The sequence below is a fragment of the Meyerozyma guilliermondii genome, genomic scaffold (genome assembly GCF_000149425.1).
Source record: "Meyerozyma guilliermondii ATCC 6260 scaffold_7 genomic scaffold, whole genome shotgun sequence".
NCBI lineage: Eukaryota > Fungi > Ascomycota > Pichiomycetes > Serinales > Debaryomycetaceae > Meyerozyma > Meyerozyma guilliermondii.
Genome location: NW_001809794.1, coordinates 26,511 through 41,973, shown reverse-complemented (window position 1 = coordinate 41,973; position 15,463 = coordinate 26,511). Strand labels below are relative to the sequence as shown.

At 41.8% G+C, this 15,463-nt stretch overlaps 9 protein-coding genes across 9 annotated transcripts; 5 read left to right on the top strand and 4 right to left on the bottom strand. All coding sequences in view use genetic code 12, as the record gives it.

Moving 5' to 3' along the window:
• Positions 1–411: 411 nt before the first annotated feature.
• PGUG_05194 (SDR family oxidoreductase) lies at positions 412–1,167 on the top strand (the record flags this gene model as incomplete). Its single annotated transcript, XM_001482124.1, has 1 exon — positions 412–1,167. The coding sequence occupies one exon, from the start codon at positions 412–414 to the stop codon at positions 1,165–1,167; it is 756 nt and encodes a 251-aa protein (XP_001482174.2).
• Positions 1,168–1,386: 219 nt separating this feature from the next.
• PGUG_05193 (SDR family oxidoreductase) lies at positions 1,387–2,139 on the top strand (the record flags this gene model as incomplete). Its single annotated transcript, XM_001482123.1, has 1 exon — positions 1,387–2,139. The coding sequence occupies one exon, from the start codon at positions 1,387–1,389 to the stop codon at positions 2,137–2,139; it is 753 nt and encodes a 250-aa protein (XP_001482173.2).
• Position 2,140: 1 nt separating this feature from the next.
• Positions 2,141–4,477, bottom strand: PGUG_05192 (uncharacterized protein; the record flags this gene model as incomplete). Its single annotated transcript, XM_001482122.1, has 1 exon — positions 2,141–4,477. One exon carries the CDS (start codon positions 4,475–4,477, stop codon positions 2,141–2,143), a length of 2,337 nt encoding a protein of 778 aa, XP_001482172.2.
• Positions 4,478–5,130: 653 nt separating this feature from the next.
• Positions 5,131–5,751, top strand: PGUG_05191 (uncharacterized protein; the record flags this gene model as incomplete). Its single annotated transcript, XM_001482121.1, has 1 exon — positions 5,131–5,751. The coding sequence occupies one exon, from the start codon at positions 5,131–5,133 to the stop codon at positions 5,749–5,751; it is 621 nt and encodes a 206-aa protein (XP_001482171.2).
• Positions 5,752–6,304: 553 nt separating this feature from the next.
• PGUG_05190 (sugar porter family MFS transporter) lies at positions 6,305–7,903 on the top strand (the record flags this gene model as incomplete). The annotated part of the gene is made up of 1 exon (XM_001482120.1): positions 6,305–7,903. One exon carries the CDS (start codon positions 6,305–6,307, stop codon positions 7,901–7,903), a length of 1,599 nt encoding a protein of 532 aa, XP_001482170.2.
• A 1,211-nt stretch (positions 7,904–9,114) lies between these two features.
• PGUG_05189 (uncharacterized protein) lies at positions 9,115–10,482 on the bottom strand (the record flags this gene model as incomplete). Its single annotated transcript, XM_001482119.1, has 1 exon — positions 9,115–10,482. The coding sequence occupies one exon, from the start codon at positions 10,480–10,482 to the stop codon at positions 9,115–9,117; it is 1,368 nt and encodes a 455-aa protein (XP_001482169.1).
• Positions 10,483–10,757: 275 nt separating this feature from the next.
• On the top strand, positions 10,758–11,837 carry PGUG_05188 (NAD(P)-dependent alcohol dehydrogenase; the record flags this gene model as incomplete). The annotated part of the gene is made up of 1 exon (XM_001482118.1): positions 10,758–11,837. The coding sequence occupies one exon, from the start codon at positions 10,758–10,760 to the stop codon at positions 11,835–11,837; it is 1,080 nt and encodes a 359-aa protein (XP_001482168.1).
• Positions 11,838–11,857: 20 nt separating this feature from the next.
• Positions 11,858–13,075, bottom strand: PGUG_05187 (zinc-binding alcohol dehydrogenase family protein; the record flags this gene model as incomplete). Its single annotated transcript, XM_001482117.1, has 1 exon — positions 11,858–13,075. The coding sequence occupies one exon, from the start codon at positions 13,073–13,075 to the stop codon at positions 11,858–11,860; it is 1,218 nt and encodes a 405-aa protein (XP_001482167.2).
• A 402-nt stretch (positions 13,076–13,477) lies between these two features.
• PGUG_05186 (uncharacterized protein) lies at positions 13,478–14,998 on the bottom strand (the record flags this gene model as incomplete). Its single annotated transcript, XM_001482116.1, has 1 exon — positions 13,478–14,998. One exon carries the CDS (start codon positions 14,996–14,998, stop codon positions 13,478–13,480), a length of 1,521 nt encoding a protein of 506 aa, XP_001482166.2.
• Between the last annotated feature and the right edge of the window lie 465 nt (positions 14,999–15,463).

The following is a 15,463-nucleotide window of genomic DNA, read 5'->3' as shown; positions in this document are numbered from 1 at the left end:
GCTCAAGTATTGTTGATAAGCCCATTCACTTGAGGGTATAGTAACATATTGAAAATTTTCCCAAAATCTTCAGCCGATTTTGACATATTTTCACGATACTCTGCATGTTCGTACGCTACTTTAATGTAAAGCTTAACCTCAATTGAGAGAATAAAGCATACACAGCTAACTATTCAATTGTAATTCTTGCTCTGAAACTTATCGGTGGGCATTCGCAGGTTTCTCAGCCGTGTATCCTATCACTGGTGTATTTGTAAGTGCGATAGCAGACGCAGGAAAAATTCGGCCGCGATGCACCAGTTTGCTGACAGACGAACGGCACGATTAGTGATGATTTCAAATCAGATTATGGTATAAAAGGCACCCAGCGGTCGATTGATCATCAGAAACTGAAATACACTTACAAACAAAATGACAAAGACTTATTTTATTACTGGAGCTAACCGTGGTATTGGCCTTTCTATGGTCAAGCAATTGGCTGCGAAACCCGATGTTGAAGTTATTGTAACAGCCAGAAACCCTGCTAGCGCTAAAGAATTGCAAGAGTTGGTAAAGCTCAATTCTAATGTCAAGCTTGTTCAATTGGATGTGAGCGATGAGCACAGCATTAAAACGGCCGGTGCAGAGGTTGCAAAATTGACCCATTCAATTGACGTATTTGTTAACAACGGAGCTATTGGCCAGGCTTTTACTCCTGTTTTGAGGACTCCCAAGGAGCAATGGACGAACCATTACATTACCAATGTCGTGGGACCAATTCTTTTGTTGCAAGAGATCTACCCACTTATCAAGAAGGGAAATGATAAGAAGGTTATCTTCATTTCCACTTTGGTTTCGTCGCTAGGTTTGACTCTTCCAGTCAACTTCTCAGCTTATGGACAGTCGAAGGCAGCTCTTAACTACTCTGTTAGGGACTTGGCTAAGGAATTGCGGAAGGACGACTTTATTGTCGTTGCGGTTCATCCTGGTGTAGTTGGTACCGATATGGGTAACGATGCCGGTAGACTTTTAATTGCTGAGGACCCAAGTGCTGCTGACTTCTTCTCGCTGAGTGAAGTCATTACTCCAGACCAAAGTGCTGAAAGTTTGATTGACTTGTTCGGAGGTTTGTCTGCTGAGTCTAGTGGTAAATTTTTGAGTTACGACAAGTCCGAACTCCCATGGTAGATGATTGAATGTACTAGTGTCTTGCTGTCTTTGTAATCATAATCTCTTGACCTTTCTCCGAGCTTCTTCTAACCTTTCTTGACTAAAATTTTGCAACCTTTACTCAGCTTATACCGATTAGGCATTTCCTAATTCGGTGATTACATTGCAACCTTCGGTATAAAGTTCTTCAATCAAAATTCAGCTTCCCTATCCTAAACCTAGTCATCTATTCCCCTCATGGAACAAACGTACTTTATTTCAGGCGCCAATCGTGGGATTGGTTTTTCTATGGTGCAGCAATTGGCTGCGAAATCTGGGGTAAAAATAATTGCAACCGCCAGAGACCCAACTTCGGCAACGGCTTTAAATGAGTTGGCCAAAGCTAATCTGCAAGTCAAGGTTGTTCAATTGGATGTCAGTGACGAAGAGAGTATCAAAAAAGCTGCAAAAAATGTTTTACAATATACTGACTCGATCGATGTGTTTGTCTCAAATGCAGCAGTTGCAAAATCTTTTGGCAATCTCTTAGACACTCCAAGAGAACAGTGGGTAGAGCATTTCCACACCAATGTTTTAGGGTCCATTCGCTTATTCCAGGAATTGTACCCTTTGATAAAAAAAGGAACACAAAAGAAAGTAATTTTCATATCTTCTGATTGCGGCTCGTTAAACTTGGATATTCGTCTTAATTTTTCAGCCTATGGACAGTCTAAGGCTGCTCTCAACTACTCCACAAAAGAGTTGGCGAGACAGTTGGAGCCTGAAAATTTTATTGTGGCTGCGGTTCATCCTGGGCATGTAAGTACTGATATGGGTAAAGGCGGTGAGAAAGCATTTCTTGCTGCTGATGAAGCCAATGCCAAAAATTTCTTTACTCCAGAATCCAAAATCACACCCGATGAAAGTGCCAGTGCATTGTGCAAACTTTTCGAAAATTTGAGTGTTACAGGCAAGTTTTTGAGCTACGATGGAACCGAACTTCCATGGTAAACTACTCAAACATGTTGCTGCAAAAAACATTATCTGAGCCCAAACTCCTGTTAATACAGTTTTCCAATAGACGTGAATGCTCTCGAGCTATTTCCGACAAATCTGTGGAGTATTCTGCCTTGAACATTCGAAGTAGACCAACGATATTTTCCTTCGCAGATATAGAATTCAACACTTTTGCAAAATCTTCAATGTCATTGTAAAAATTGTCTCCATTGAACGGTTTTCCTGAAAGTAATGTAAACTCTTCAACTACTCGATTCAAGTAGATGTGGCCTTCTTCCTTACTAGTGATCAAATCGGGGTTGGTATAGTTCCATTTGAAGGCATGGGACTCGGGACCACAAGTGTGGAAAGTGTAGCACCAAAGTATCACCAACATATGACTAATAATCTGCTTTCGATAAAGACATCGGTCTTCCTTTGGTTTATAAGTAGCATCAGAAACCAAATTGAAGAGATAGGAATATATGAACACAATTGCTCTCTTGCCGTGCATATTTTCCGCCCACTCAACCACTCGAGAACTAACAAGCTCGGTTTCCTTTTCACTAAATTCAACATTCATTCTTCCTGGAGCTCCAGCATAAACCATAAAATCGTAATGTTTCATATGAGTATAACTTTCGTACAACTCTCGCAAAGGTATGGAATAGGAATCTATCCATGAGCCCTGGTTATTTTTCGAAGATACTGAGCAATGCAAATCCCAAAATTTAAAAGCTTCGCTAATCTTTCGTTGCCATAATTGTTTAATCGACTTTAGTTCTGGAATGGATAGTTCAAACTCTCTGTCTTTAACTTCAAAAGATAAAGCGATGAGACCTGAAAGAATGATCTTTTTGCCAAAACCTCGAGTTTTGACTGGTTTCTTGTGTAAAATGCTCTTGATCGCAGCCAACAACGTCAACGGTGTTTGCAAGCATTTTTCAGAGTATTTTCCACTTCTCCAAAAATCTTCGTTACAAGGCAACGTTGGCTTGACATCATGTAGATCAATAATCATGTCATGGCCAAATACAACAGCATGGAGCGTTTCCAAGTAGAAAGTAGCCAAAGCACAGCGTTTCATGGACTCTTCTTCAATCCACTTGTACCAAAGTTCTTTGCTAGCATATGGAGAAATGGTTGTTGAGTTTCCACTAGAATTGTACTTGAACCAAGGATTACCTCCAAACATGGGACTTCGTTTTAGCATTTGTATTGATAATCCTCGGTGGAGGTTGGCTCTCTCGTGTAAATCTCTCGAGGAACAGCATATTTCATAAGTTTCCAACAAAACCAAAGATTGAACTACCCAGAGTTTAGGAGGTGGTTTAAACTCCTTCGACTTGTAAATGTCCCACCTAAGAGGCAGAGCAATGCTATCGGAAAAAATCCTTGATTTATCCTGCTGTAACGTGCTGGAAAGATAAGCACCTATGGTCAACATAGATAAGAGTAAGATTGGATGGCTCTTTTTTGTGGAAAACGAAGGTTTGTTCAAGATTGGAAATTGAGGATGATAATACTTCCAATAATTTTCCAAAAAGTATTGTAGTCTGTCCCTTTTGAACTCTTCTTGAAATTTTATGGGCGGTAGTACATCTTCCAATGTCTCCATAATAGAATTGTCGATCAAAACCTGGTTGCTACTGAATGGAAAATCGGGAATGTCTGGGTCTGTTTGCTTGTATTCGTTGAAAATGTCATTTACAGTAATTGAGCGAGGATCCTCGAGTTCAGGAAAGTTCTCCAAGCTCTCGTTGGGTGACAAGCTCAAGCATGTATTGATGGACGAAGGCTCGGAATTCTTGGACTCAATGCCTCCAAAAAGCCATCTTATCAACTCGTCAGACGACACCAATTCGTCCATATCAAACCCAAAAGGGTCGTTTTCGAGCAAAGTTTCGTTTTCAGGCTTATAACTCTCTTGAATTTTATAGTTGGTTTTGTAATTTTCATCGTTGGTGCTCACCATAGCGGGACTCTCTTTGTCACTCAATTGCGGTTCAGGTATGGGACTCGAACCCTTCACACTCTTGGGTAGATTGGACTCGTCCATGATAATGAACTTGAGCGATTTTTCCGTGGCAGGTTTCGTTATTTTATATGAATCTTGAGATGGTTCTGTCTTGTTCTCGTGCTGACGACGATAGTGTTTTTTATAGACGTCGTTTCTGACAAACGTTTTTCCACAATCAGGCCACGAACACCTGTGTCTGGGGACCGTCTCATGGTTCAAGCGATGTCGAGCAAGACGATCTGGTCTTGAAAATGTTTTTCGACAATTTGGAACTTCGCATACGTAACCGTTCTCGATATCACTCTCTATGTGGAATCTTTTTGCCATTTGCATATTGTTGGTGGAAGTACACAAGTACACTGTTTGCTTGAGTAATTTGACAAAGATTTTGAACCCTTTCAAAATTCGATAATGATTAAATTTGTGGATTTTGCGGGGTGCATTACTGGGGAACCGGGTGGGGGTACTTTCCTAATTGGGACGAGCGACGGAACCATATAAAAAAGTAGCAGTCCCTTGCAATCGATATGACTGTTTCGGATTACAGGTAGGTTTAAGAACTATTAATATCATTCAACTTTTTTACTGACCCAGAAAAGTTCTTGTGACTGGTGGTACTGGGTTCATTGGAGCCCATATTGTGGATAATCTTCTAGCATTAGGAATTGGTGTCAGGCTTGCATCTCGTTCGATAAGGAAAGCCCATCAGTTTAGAAATGCTCGTCCTGATGTCAAGCACTTAATTGAGCCTTTTCAGATTAAGGATTTCACGGAATTGGATGATGATGAGAACCCATTCACTGAAGCCGTGAAGGAAGTTGATGGCATTATACATGCTGCAAGCCCTCTAGACTACTCTGTGAAAAATGTAGAAAGAGACTTGATTCAACCAGCTATACAGGGAGTAAAGGTAGTTTTTGAAGCAGCCAAAACTGAACCCAGAATTAAGAGAATTGTGTTGACTTCGTCGTTTGCTTCGGTTATGGATGTCTCTCGAGGCCCTGGTCCTGGTTTCACCTATACTGGTGAAGATTGGGAATCCACTCACTTACGAAGAGTCGATCAATGCTGAACCTGTGATAGCTTATAGAGGATCAAAGAAGTTTGCTGAGCTTGAAGCGTGGGACTTTTTGAAGAGAGAACAACCCACTTTTGACTTGGTAACCTTCTGTCCACCAATGACTTTTGGACCTGTTGTTCATCCTGTCGCATTTGTCGAGGACTTGAATTTGTCCAACGCTAACATTTGGGACATTTACCAAGGAGTATCGCCCTTGCCTGTATCTAGAGTTCCGGTCTGGGTTGATGTCAGAGACTTGGCATTGGCTCACGTTCGCGGTTTAATAGTGGATACTGCTGGAAACAAGAGATATGTGCCTTCCGCGCCAGAAAAGTTCTCATATGAATTGGCTGCGAAAATCATGAAAAACCATGGATTTGGCGCTAAGATCAGTGTTGACATCCCTGAAGAATGCAGTGCCCCAGAAGGCTACGATTTGGACTATGCTTCCGTCGAGACAGATTTGGGGATCAATTTTCACAGTTTTGAAGAGTGTATAGTGGACTCCATTACTCAGTTTGCATCGCTTCCAATTAGGACCGATTAAAGTTTTGTATAAATATATGTACTTTTCAATTAGTGGTGACTTCGCTCTTGTTCGATTTTCTTCACATTTCTCTGTTCTTTTCGTTTCGTATCCTACCCCACTCCCGTATCGACTTCCGTTTTAGTAGCACCCACTTGCAGCCGTTCAACATTTTAAGCCGCATCCCACATTAGGAAACCCCCACCTGCGACGCACCCCGGATTTGAACGTGGGGTAGGATAACCGTTGAGAGGTTGTAAATCCGCCGATTGAATCCACCATTGTGAATTTCGATAAACGTTTGTGCTGGCAGACATCACAACGGAACTTGCATTCAACCTAAAAAGGCTATTTTAGGTTTTTTCTTTTTCTTATTTCTTACTTTCAGATCTCTCGTCGGCTCCTCGTAAACCTGCGCGCTCCCCCGCTCCCCACCTCATCGCACCCAGTGTCGAATGCGGAAACCTCCACCGCCAAGTGGCTGTTCTCCTCATATCATATTGACTTGGAACCGAGAATGATATAAGAGGCAAAGAGCAGTGCGTATTCTTTCACTCATCGAACTCAATTTACAATGAAAAAACATTTGGGAATGTCTGGAAGGTTGTTGCTTTCACTTCTTACCTTAGCCAACGGGTTGACTATGGGATGGTTCGGCTACGACCAGGGAGTGTTCTCCGGAGTTTTAATCTCGGAAGACTTTCTCAACCACTTTCCAAAAATCAAGAACAACCATAATGTATCTGGTATCACCTCTAGTTGTTTCTCCTTGGGAGCATTTTGCGGGGCTATCTTTGCCTTTACGTTCGGAGAGAAAATCGGCAGAAGAAAAACTATTCTTCTTGGCTCGTTGTTCAACGTTATTGGGGCCGTGTTGCAAATTGCTTCTTTCCATTTACCAATGTTGATCGTTGGTAGAATTGTCAATGGCTTTGGAATGGGTATGACTTCTTCTACTTGTCCTATTTACCAAGCTGAGTCGACAAAGGCAAAGTATAGAGGCAGGTTGGTTGTGCTTGGTTCTGTCTCCAACACGGCAGCGTACATGTTATCCAACTGGATGAATTTTGGACTTTATTTTTCAAGTGGACCTCTTGAATGGAGATTTCCTTTGGCATTCCAATTGGTGTTTCCTTTGATTTCCGTGCCTATCATGTTGATTGCTCCAGAATCTCCTCGATGGCTCATGAACCATGGAAGGTTGGAGGAGGGCTATCAAACGATTGCTGCACTTTGGGGTAAAAATCTTTCTTTTGACGATGAAGTGGTTAAGACGGAATACTATAATATCTTGGCAAGCATTGAAGAAGAGAAAGCGGCACAGGTGCCATTGAAGAAGGTTTTGATCGGGAAAGATAAGCACAAAAACTTGAGAAGAGTAATCTTGGGTTGTGGGACTCAATTCATGCAACAATTTACTGGTGTCAATGCTCTTGGATACTATATGCCAACAATATTGACGGTTCAATTGGGGTTCAGCAAAGAAACTGCAAAACTTTTGACTGCTTGCAATGCTACTTCGTACTTGGGTGCTGCTTTGGTATGTTTAATTATCATTGACAAAATTGGTCGGCGGATTATGATGTTGTACGGTTCCATTGGATGCTGTATAACCTACATCATTGCAGCTATAGCCATGAAAGTGTCAGAAACTAGAGATACCTATGCCATGGGAGCCTTGACCGTTTCAATGTTCTTTGTCTACTATGTGATATATGGAACCAGTTATGCAAAAGTTCCGTGGGTTTACAGTTCAGAGATCAACTCCATTGGTTGGAGAACCAGAGGTGCTGCAGCAGCCACTGCAACAAACTGGATTTGTGGGTTTTGCATTACTCAGTACACTGATATTGCTGTCACCAATATGCGTTGGGGGTTCTACTTGCTTTTTGCAATGATAGTATTGTGCTACGCTCCAGTTGTATGGTTCTTTTACCCAGAAACTGCCAAGCGTACTTTGGAAGATATCAACTTTATGTTCGATCTGTACGATACTTTGTTCCTTGGAAAGCATAAGGAATTGAGACAACGGTCAAGACCTCAACTCTTTATTGATGCTGAAGTTGAAAGAATTGATGCTATTAAGGCTGCTAATCACGGGAAGATATATGATGAGAAATTAGATGCTTACCATGTGGAAGATGCAAAAAGCTCCAGAAGCTCCAATGTTTAGTCAATGATGTTTAATAATGAAGTCCTCCTTAAAGTTCCAATGTTTAGTGTAGATAAAGATATTTAGTAACTATTTTGGTCTTGGTTTCACCACATCTTCTCAACTGTTTTATAAGATAAATGTATTTAGTCAATTCTGGTCTTGTTTACAACCCCTTCTCTATTTCAAGTAACTTATTGAAAGCTGGAAGGTACTTGTTCCACACATTGATATCGATATCTTGATTCAATGGTGGTCTTCCATGCACAACAGCTCCCAAACCTAGAGCATATTTTATACCATACTTCAAGCCCAAAATGTTCAAAACTGCTGTCATTTCGTTGACCAATGTCACCAAACCCTGTAATTCTTGCGCCTCAGCAATATTTCCAGCACTATAATCGTTGAAAATTTTCACCATTGATTTTGGGAAAATGTTTGATAACCCATCGATGCAACCCTCTACACCCACTGAAAGCCCAGGAAGTAACACTTGACCCACACCAGCAAGGTTTCTAAAGTTGTTTGCCTTCAATTGAGAACTTTGGCACAACAAGGTGTATAGAGGAAAGTTATAATGAGTCAATTTGCAGCCAACAATATTTTCATGCGCGGACAATGTCAAGTAAGAATCATAGGTCAAATCAATGCCATTTTGTACTCCAGGGTAATTGTAGATGATTAGTGGAATTGCAGCCTTGTTTGCTATAGTCGCAAACAGTCAATGATTCCCTTGCTTGTTTTGTCAAATGTAGTCATAATAACTGGGACACAGACGGCGTATTGCACCCAAAGTTTTCAATTGTGCAATGTCTGCAACAATCTCAGATATCGAAACTCCAACAACTCCTGCCATGATAACAAAATCTTTGTCAGTGCATCTCTCTCTCACAGCCTTAACCACACTATGTCTTTCGTCTTTCGACAAGTGAATGGCTTCTCCATTAGAGCCACCAACTAATACACCTGAAATTCCACTTTTTTGAATATAGTCAAAATGTTTTAACTGAGTTTCAAAGTCGATGGAATATTCATCGTCGTTTTTGAAAAAGGTCGGAAGAGGAGTGTAAATTCCTTTTGGTGGAAGTGGAGGTGCCATAGTGGATTAGAACCCGGCTACATCGTGCTTATATAGGATGGGTGGGGAGATCTCAATGGGGTAAGCAACAGGTGGGGGCGGGGAAAACATGTAAGTGTGGAAGATACCATTACTTGTTGTATATTCATATTCGTTATTTGACAAGGTTTTCACCGCCCTTTGGCGCTTGTTTGATCTTTTCGCCAATTTCAGACGTCCAAAACGTACCATTGGGGTACAAGTACTTTTCAATGGCTCCAGGAACATAACCGATGGAGTACCCAGGATCCAACGGAGTAACATAATGGGCATCTTTGATTATAGATGGATGCGCAAGGTTCTCTCGGTAGCTATCAGCAGCTTCAAGCATAGACTTACGGCCACTAATGGCGATGTAGTCAATGGTACTTAAGTGGGAAGTAAGCTCTGTCAATCCCATCGCTCCATTGTGTGGAACACAAGGAACATTGAATTTGAGAGCCATCAACATGACTGCCAAACATTCATTGACTCCTCCAAGTCTGACGGCATCTATCTGGCAAACATCAATGGCTTCGGCTTGTAAGAGCTGTTTAAAAATGACTCTATTTGCAGCCATTTCACCAGTTGCAACTCCAACTCCATACGGCTTGAGTGCCTTTCTGATGGCAGCATGACCAAGAATATCGTCAGGACTTGTAGGCTCTTCAATGAAGACTGGTTTGAACTGAACGAGTTCTTTCATCCACTCAATTGCCTCGGGAACTGACCATACCTGGTTGGCATCAATCATGATTTGGTATTCTTCTCCATAACCAATAATATCTCTCACTGCCTTCAACCTTTCCTTGTCAGCTTGCAAATTGCTACCGACTTTAAACTTGAAGATTTTGAATCCAGCATCTATGGTTTCTTGTAGCACTTTTTTCATCTTGTCTCCATTGAACGCCAACCATCCCGCACTAGTGGTGTATGCTGGCACTGCCACATTATCAAATGCCTCTTTCAATCTGGTTTCTTTTCCTCGTTGTGTCTTCTCCAACATGGCTATAGCTTCGTCTGGAGTTATTACATCGGTGATGTAACGAAAATCAATGCATCTGACAATTTCTTCTGGAGTCATATCTGCAACAATTTTCCACACAGGCCTGCTGGTAGCTTTACCCCACAAGTCCCAAATTGCATTGATCACAGCAGCAGTAGCCAAGTGAGTAACTCCTTTTTCTGGACCAATCCAACGGTATTGAGAGTCAGAAACCATATACCTCCAAGTAGCTCCCATATTTTCCACCAACGACCCCAAACTTTTTCCCACAACTCTTTCGGCAAAAGGTTCGATTGCAGCACATACAAGCTCACTGCCTCTACCATTGCTGAACGCCATACCTTCTCCCATCAATTCTGAGCTGGTGAACAATTGCAAGTACGGATGCGACCCATTGGTACCAACATGCATCGCATCACTGCCAATGCCATCAAGACTAGTGGGAAACCTGATATCATGCACCTTAAATCCGGTAATAACAATATGGTCTAACGACATTTTAGTAGGTGGTCAAAATGCATAAAGGTTATTTTATATCTCGGAGTTTTTTTTTCAGCCCTGACAGATTTGGAAATGTGGGGGAGGGTGCATATTTAAGGTGGGGAGACTTACCGTTTTGGGCCCGAGGCAAGATCTGGTGGGGAAAATCTCCGTATTCGGCGTTTTGTCGGCGGAGTTTGATGGGGGATTTGTCAGTGGAAAACGGACAATAAAACTTGACAATATAAGTATATCGTTTTCTCAGTTTCTTATACGAAGTGAACTGCTCGAAAATGGGTTACCCTGAAACTTTCGAAGGCTATGCCGTAACTGACACCAACCAATGGAACACTGTTAAGAAGATTGAATTCAAGCCAAAGCCCTTTGGCCCAAAAGATGTCGATATTAAGATCATTGCTTGCGGAGTTTGTGGAAGTGACGTCCACACCGTCAATGCTGGCTGGGGCAAACCAGACTTGCCGGTAATTCCTGGCCATGAAATTGTGGGTACTGTAGTCAAAGTTGGAGAAGATGTTTCGTCGGAGTATAAAGTAGGAGCCAGAGTCGGAGTTGGAGCTCAAGTTGGTGCTTGTTTGGAATGTGAAACTTGCTTGGAAAATAACGAGACATACTGTCCGGACTGGGTAGACACATACAACGATTTTTACCCCGATGGGTCCAAAACATGGGGTGGATACTCTTCTCACATTAGAGTTCATGAACATTTTGTTTTCCCAATTCCTGAAAAGTTACAAACAAACGATGTGGCACCTATGTTGTGTGCTGGGATCACCACTTACTCGCCGTTGGTCAGAAATGGAGCTGGTCCTGGTAAGAAGGTGGGGATCATTGGCATTGGTGGTTTGGGTCATTTTGCGATCATGTTTGCCAAAGCATTGGGAGCTGAAGTTTACACTTTTTCCAGAACAAATAGCAAGAAGGAAGATGCCTTGAAATTGGGTACAGACCACTTCATTGCGACGTATGAAGAAAAGGATTGGGCCACCAAGTATGCCAGAAAACTTGATCTCATTATTTCTTGTGGTAACTCGTCGAAAAATTTCGACTTGGATGGGTATCTCAAATGTCTTCGTGTTCATGGAAAATTGGTCAGCGTGGGATTGCCTGAAGAGCCATTTACCGTCAGTCCTGCCACCTTCATCAAGAACGGTTCTTTGCTCGGATCTTCACACTTGGGGAATAGACAAGAGATGATAGACATGCTCAAGTTGGCAGCGGAAAAGGGAATTAAGTCGTGGCACGAAGACTTGAAAGTTGGCGAGGAAGGAATTTCCGAAGCATTGAAAAGATGTCACGACAATGACGTCCACTATAGGTTTGTCTTGACCGACTATGACGCCAAGTTCGCGTGAACGTTAGATAGCTAATCAGACTAATCGCCTTTTCTAAACACCACCTTTCGCCCGCTCACTTTGTTTTCAATCAACAATCTCAACCCTTCGTTAGCAGACAGCAAACCCGGTGAAAGCACTTGCAAAGGAGCAGTCTTGATTTGGCCCAAAATAGGAGGAAGAAGGTTGTTCCAGTATACGAGATACGACTCAATTACACCAGGCAGGGCCTTCATTCCCATGTGTCTCTTTCCATCAACCAGGTACGCATTGGCAGAGGAACATTTGACCTTCCTATTGGGTTTGGTGGTGATTGACTTTTCCGTCAAAAACAAGAGATTCTCAAGACGAACCTCTTCAGGCCCTTCAGTGGCATCATAAACTGCTTGAAATGTTTCTGTTGTAGCCACACAATCGTATCCATACTTTATGTTACCTTTACCAACTTCTTTGATTTTTTGCACCACATTCTCGTCACTGTAGTCAAACACATGATCTGCTCCCAAAGAAAGCAAGAGTGGATGATTGCGCAGCGATGCTGTAGTGATCACCTTGATTCCATATATCAATTTGGCAACTTGAATAGCAAGTATACCCGTGGCGGTTGCACCTCCCCATATAAGAATATAGTCGTCTTTGTTCTCTGCTTTGTTCAGAGGTATGGCAAGGTTACAGTGCAAACTCAATCCCACCGTCGTTAAGCCCATAGTAATGGAAGCGGCTCCTTCAAATGAGTCAATTGTTGAGCTTGGATACTCCCCAGGACTGAGTGGTTTTTGCAGAAGTTGCGATGGAGGGTACTTGATGGTAGCGTTAGGGCTCGTCGAAACGTATTCTGAAAAAGCTCCGTTTTTGCTCATGGCTCCATGAACAGAAGTAGAAACAATATCTCCTTTTGAAAAACCCGTAACCTTGGGTCCAACCGCTTCTACAACGCCACTGACGTCACAACCCAGGACCACACCTCTGCGAGCAAAAGTGAGATTTTTGCCAATAAACCAACCTATATTTGATCCAAGACAACCAAGTGGTCTCTCAAGAAGACCAATTCCAAAACCAAACATTTTTGACACATCAGAAGATACTTGGGACACAAATGATTCGAGTAATATGTGTTTCCAATCTGAAGGATTTACAGCATAAGCAACTGTTTTAACGATTATAGCATTGTCTTCCAATTGAGGATAGGGAATACTTTTTATTTCAACGAGATTTTGAAGGTTTCTGGAACCGGTCACAACGGCGCCGTGGTTTGACATTGTAAGGAAGATCGTAAAGTGGCGCGAATGCGAATGTGAATTCAATTAGAATTTGAATGTGAATTTGAATGCGAAATGTGGGGCATGTGAACTCAAGTGAATTAGTGCGAAACGAAACTTGAACTCAGATATTTCTCAGACATTGCTCAAATCGAAAATCAACTATTATGATTATTTCAAGGTAACCAAACGGATCCTAGAGGATATATGCTTCCTAAAGTTTATCAATTCATTAGTAAAGTCCACTAATAACTCATTAGTGAAACAATTGATTGTTTTCTTTCAATTATTGATCGCCCCCAGTTTCGAGTCTTGGTTCAACTTATTACACTAAGAACCGATTGTATACCTCGAGTTGAACCATGGCCTTCCAACTAGCCACATCAATTCAATGTTAGGCTTCTAATGCTTTCTAACTTGTTCCACGTCAATCAAAATTTCCTGGGCCTTATTTACAAAAAAATGGTTGTTTCTTAAAACCCCCTTCCTTTCAAGCCTTTGAATCAAAGCAATCACCAAGGTAACCATCGCTTCAAGCGTAAAAAACATGAAAGTAATAGGATAGGCATAAGGATAATGGGGTGCCTTTTCCGCTGGATACAAGTAAATGGGAACTGCAGCCGTGAATATAAACGAAATGGTCTCAACAATGCCTATCATCAAGTACCTTTGTTCCGCGGCTGTACCCAAAGTCTCTAACATCCAAGTATTGAACAAGGCGCCTGCGCCGGTTTCGGCAAACATCAAGTACCAGCCGGCAAATAAGGCACTTTGGTTGCTTGGCCAAACCCACAAAATTATCGACCCAATTATGGCAGGAGTACAGGCTAGGGCTATAATAGACCACCGGTTTCCAACAGCATCTGAAAGCCAAGCCCAGCACAAAGTTGCGAAGATCTGAAGCCCATAACCTGCCGTAGGTAAGTTGTTGATCTGGGAGATGGAAAAGGAGCCGGTTGATTTCAACCAAAGGTTCATGTATCCGTAAAGTCTAACTGCGAGCACATGGCAAATTAACCACAACGTGAAAAGGTAAATGGGCCAGTCCACACACATGTCCAAAAAATCTTGGAACTTCATATTGGGTTTGGTATTTCTGTTCCCTCGTTTTAATCGGCCGATTGCAATTCTTCTGTCTTTCTCATTGAGCCAAAATGCCCTTGAGCTCAAAGGTTCGTCTGGAATGGCGAAAAATCCCACAATTGCAACAGGTATTGTGATAATACCGTCAAAGATGAAAAGCCACCGGAAAGCCGCAAGTCCTCCAACACCATTCATTCCTTTATGGAGCCCCGTTTGCAAGTATCCCGAGAACATCTGAGCAGCACTCGAGGTAGTTTGAAAGATACATGTTCTCTTTCCCAATTCATCTGGCAAGTAAAAGTTCGATAAGATTGTCATTATACCACCATATGACGAACTTTCAAACAACCCAACAAAGAACCTCAATGCATACATTGTTTTGACGTTTTTAGCTCCTGCCATTCCCATGACAAAGGCACCATACATTAATTCATTTGCAGGTAACCAGATGGACGGCCGAATATAACTGATAGCAACCTGAGAAGGAACATGGCCGATAATGTAGCCAATGTAGTACCATGTGGATAAATAGTTGTACTGCAATCCTCCAAAATGAAGTTCTTCTTTCATTCCCGAAACATAAGCATTGGACACATTCATAGAATCCAAATATTTGACAAAGTGGGCAACACAGATGTACGACATCACCCAACAGTCCATCTTGAATATAAACTGTCTTTCCTCGGGACTTTTGTCAAGAGAGTCCCAAATAATGCCTCTGAGCTTTGTTCTCCAGTTAACTTTCTGGGAACTTAACAGTTCAAAAGAACCGCCAGTAAACGAATTAACGGGAACTATTTTGGCTTTCTTTTCAAGATTAGAATCAATAGCTTTACTCATGATAAGCTGGACATGACCTAGATACTTTTTATACAAAGAAAATCCATCGAGCTAGTAGTGGATCTTTTATATAAAGAAAATTTATCGAGCCGGTAATCTTCCGACGACCTACATGCTTAATTTAGCCACATAATGGCCAAATCCATAGTTGTTTGCGTATGACGTCAGGAAATAAAAATGGACGGAAGGATACTAGGTCGAAAATTGAGCTGGAGCCGTATACATATATTTCTGCAAGTTTGGCATATGACTGTGAGAACTGAAGTGAGGTTTTCGCACAGAAACGATCCTGTCAGCTACTAATGAAGTAAGCAGAGACAGATATTGGCCATAGACTCTTTGACTGCATGGATTCTTTCGCATCGCATACAAAGGTTCTTTTTGGCGAATATTTTTATGCATGTGTCAAACTCGCATTTGCAACTTTGGTGGAAGGAAAAAACTTTCATCAATTACCACATTTGG